The sequence below is a fragment of the Lupinus angustifolius genome, chromosome LG06 (genome assembly GCF_001865875.1).
Source record: "Lupinus angustifolius cultivar Tanjil chromosome LG06, LupAngTanjil_v1.0, whole genome shotgun sequence".
NCBI classification, from domain to species: Eukaryota; Viridiplantae; Streptophyta; class Magnoliopsida; order Fabales; family Fabaceae; genus Lupinus; species Lupinus angustifolius.
This window is the reverse complement of record NC_032014.1, coordinates 772,163-776,166: the sequence shown is the minus strand read 5'-3', so window position 1 is coordinate 776,166 and position 4,004 is coordinate 772,163. Positions and strand designations below refer to the sequence as shown.

Genomic DNA, 4,004 nt, shown 5'->3' with positions numbered 1-4,004 from the left:
AAATGGTGCAGTGTGAGATGTTCACTGAACAATATATTACAAATGATTTATTCTAGGGACATATTAGAACTTGACCTTACTCTTGAATTCGGATTGACCCAATCTTGAGGAGGTTTTTCATATGGTTGGGTTACATCAACATTAACATTAAAGTAGAATCTTAGTTTAAAAATAAGACTCGAACAATATTTAAGATTGAGTAAGAGATAAATATGACTCGTCTTAATATACTATATCATCTATTCATCTTAATTTTATGTGTTTATTTAATCGTGTACAGAGTATGATATCTCTTTAGTCGAAAGTATAATTGTTAATCTGATTTTTCATCATATATACATGATTAATAATACATATGTTGTTTTGTATATTAAATTATATATTCAAACTAATAAGTGAGATTGAGAATACTTTATATAAAAAATGCACGCATCATATTTAATCGGGTATCATATTTAATCGGGTCTAGCTTGGATTCAAAGACTGACCCGATCGACATTTATAATCAAATTAACTTAGGTTATAAGGTTGAGTTCAGGTTAAAAAATGATAAGACTACATCTAGAGTCACTTAAAAGAGAATCTTACTCTACCTATATTCACCTCTACTTCTGCATGTAGTTAATATACTTTTAGCAAGATAATAAGAGTTTCTTAAATTAAAACAGATAATGTTGTTTTTTAAAAACAAAGATGTAATCTATGATAAAAATAGTAAAGTGCAATTTTTCAACATAATTTTTTATAAGTAAGTTTTTAATTTTAAAGAGAAAATAGTGTATATTATTGATAATATAAATCTTTTTACATCATTAGTAGTACTTAATTATGTGGAGAGAAAAATTCTTGGTTAGAATGTATATCTTATTTTTGATACTATCAAAATATCTTAACCTATTTTAAGTAGTATAATATCTCTTTTAACAAGTGTTATTTCGAAGAACCAATCCTTTCACATTTTAATTGTCCTAAAGATTTAGTAGGTCTTATACTACCAAATTAATATCTTGTTAGTAGACTATAATATTCATGCAATCATCACATTATTAATTATTAATTTGTTAGTAGACTATGTGATAGATAATGTCGTCACACCTTATATAAAACTAATAAAATTAAACTTTAACCCGTGAGACTCGATACCATAATTAATAATAAAATAATAAATAGTTCACCCAATGCCAGATAACAAATTGAATATACTAAGCATGAATTGATTTCTCAACCAGATCCCATGTACTCATTTATGTCTCACTTGATGTACCAAGTCATTCATTCATTTAAAAAGAATAATTATAAAAACACAAATTAATATTTTAATATTATTTTATGATATTTGATTGATATAGAACAGTGAAAGAAAAATTGTGGGACATGTAATCCTTGTCCCATTTAAACCAAGCAAGAGTTCATAAATTAGAAACGGCAGAGCCATTTTCTCCAGACCAAAATCTCTGTGCGCCTTTGTCAAAAAGTAGAACCATGGAGAAAAATTATGGTGGTGAAGTTGAAAGTGATGAGGTCCTAAGGGCCATTTTCCTTCCATTTCTTTCAACAAGTCACATCATACCCTTAGTAGACATGGCTAGACTCTTTGCAATGCATGGTGTAGATGTCACCATAATCACCACCCCACACAACTCTTCAATCTTCCAAAAATCCATTGACCTTGATTCCACTCGTGGCCGCTCCATCAGAACTCATGTTGTTAAATTTCCAGCTGAAAAAGTTGGTCTACCCGTTGGTGTTGAATCTTTCAACGTTGACACCCCACGTGAGAGTCACTCCAAAATATACATGGGATTGTTCATTCTCCAAAATGAAATAGAACAACTCTTTGATGTTCTCAAAGCTGATTTTATAGTCACTGACATGTTTTACCCTTGGTCTGTTGATGCTGCTGCTAAGCTTGGCATTCCTAGGCTCATGTTTCATGGTGCTAGCTATCTTGCTCGTTCTGCAGCACATTCAGTGGAACTTTACTCACCACACTCGAAAGTGGAATCAGAGACTGAGAAATTTGTGTTACCTGAGTTGCCACATGCATTGGAGATGACACGTTTGCAGTTACCAGATTGGCTTAGATCACCAAACCCATACACTGAGTTAATGAAGGCAATTAAAGAATCAGAGAAAAGAAGCTACGGGTCATTGTTCAATAGCTTCTACGAGCTTGAAAGTGGTTACCATGAACATTATAAGAAAGTCATGGGAACTAAGAGTTGGGGTCTAGGACCGGTTTCTTTATGGGCGAATCAAGATGCTTCAGATAAGGCTGCAAGAGGGCTTGCCAAAGAAGAAGGAGGAGAAGAAGAAGAAGGGTGGCTTAAATGGCTGAATTCTAAGCCAGAGAAATCTGTGTTGTATGTGAGTTTTGGTAGCATGAACAAGTTCCCTTATTCTCAGCTTGTTGAAATTGCAAATGCCCTTGAAGGTTCAGGGCATTATTTCATTTGGGTGGTTAGGAAAAACAATGAAGCTGAAGCTGATCAAGAAGGGAGTGGTTTTCTTGAAGAGTTTGAGAAGAGAGTGAAAGCAAGCAACAAAGGTTTTCTGATATGGGGATGGGCACCTCAGCTATTGATTCTGGAGAATAAGGCCATTGGAGGATTGGTGAGTCACTGTGGCTGGAACACCGTTGTGGAAAGTGTGAATGCGGGTTTGCCAACAGTGACATGGCCTCTGTTTGCAGAGCATTTCTTCAATGAAAAGCTTGTGGTGGATGTGCTGAGAATTGGTGTGCCAGTGGGGGCCAAAGAATGGAGACAATGGAATGAATTCGGGAGTGAGATAGTGAAAAGAGATGATATTGGAAACGCGATTGCTTTGATGATGGATGAACAGGAAGGTGCAGAAATGAGGAGAAGAGCTGAAGTGCTCAGTGATGCAGCGAAGAAAGCCATACAAGTTGGTGGAACATCATATAACAGTATCATAGAATTGATTCAGGAGCTCAAGTCAGTCAAACTTTCCAAGGGTCAGAAGCAACATGATTAGCAATCCTTAAAGTGTGTGTTTGATTCCAAGTCTTGGAGAATAAAATGTTATTGCTTAATAAAGTTCTACCTTGCTTTTATGGATGATAATAGTTATCTGCCTTGCTTTTATGGATGATAATATATATCTATAAATTTGTATTACGCTGCAAGCAAACTAAGTGCCTAAGGAAAAAGTTACAATTTCTCATGCAAACATGATTCTAAGGGCTCCTAAAGTCATTCCATAAAATTGGCAAACATGCTAGCACGTATTCCAAACCATGTTTACCTCTTCAAAAGTCATTATGGGGCTCCAAACATTCAAAGCTGTGAGTATGTAAATATACAAGTCAAATATGGATTGTTATGAAATAATCATGGATATTATGTGATGATTTCACAGACCTGGCTGAATACATCAATACATACTCAATTAACAAATGTACTTTCATATCTGCTTATTTCAAATACTGATCAGTGATCAATATGACATTTATCCAAGAGCCTTGTCAAATGCTTAAATTCAGATAGAAACATAATACAGTTCGAGAATGTTACACCAGCAGTGTTTAAAAGCTGCTCGATTCATAAACAATGTTCTGTCATAATGTTTATTCAAGAGATTTTTCTCCAAAATGTTACAGCACACATAACATATGATACAGCATAATTGAAATCATGCCAAGGTAAAGAATTAGCTGCTTGGATAATTCTTATGATGCCTCATAATTAAATCACATGGAAAGTGCTTTGTCTCCAACAAGCTTGAACGTCGAGCATTTCAACAATTCTCGGCAACCAACTTATGAGTATAAGATGACAGTGTGATAGAAAGTGATGTCAATAACTTAGTACTATTTTGTTTTAGAAATGGTAATAATATATTTTTTTTGTTTGGATGGGTGGGCCTTTGTGCACCTTGTGGTACCTACAAAAAAATCAGATTTTTGTTATAATTATTTTAGCTGACATGGATATGAATGAAATAATGAATTGTTTATTTATGCATGCATAGCGTGGGTTGTC

At 34.1% G+C, this 4,004-nt stretch overlaps 1 protein-coding gene across 1 annotated transcript; it reads left to right on the top strand.

The window, feature by feature from the left end:
* LOC109348626 (soyasapogenol B glucuronide galactosyltransferase-like) lies at positions 1,419–3,056 on the top strand. The gene has a single exon (XM_019589132.1). It carries the CDS (start codon positions 1,483–1,485, stop codon positions 2,995–2,997), a length of 1,515 nt encoding a protein of 504 aa, XP_019444677.1. The 5' UTR covers positions 1,419–1,482; the 3' UTR covers positions 2,998–3,056.

Bases quoted from the DNA above. Each gene is read 5' to 3' on its own strand.
- LOC109348626 (XM_019589132.1), top strand. From the start codon at position 1,483: ATGGAGAAAAATTATGGTGGTGAAGTTGAAAGTGATGAGGTCCTAAGG.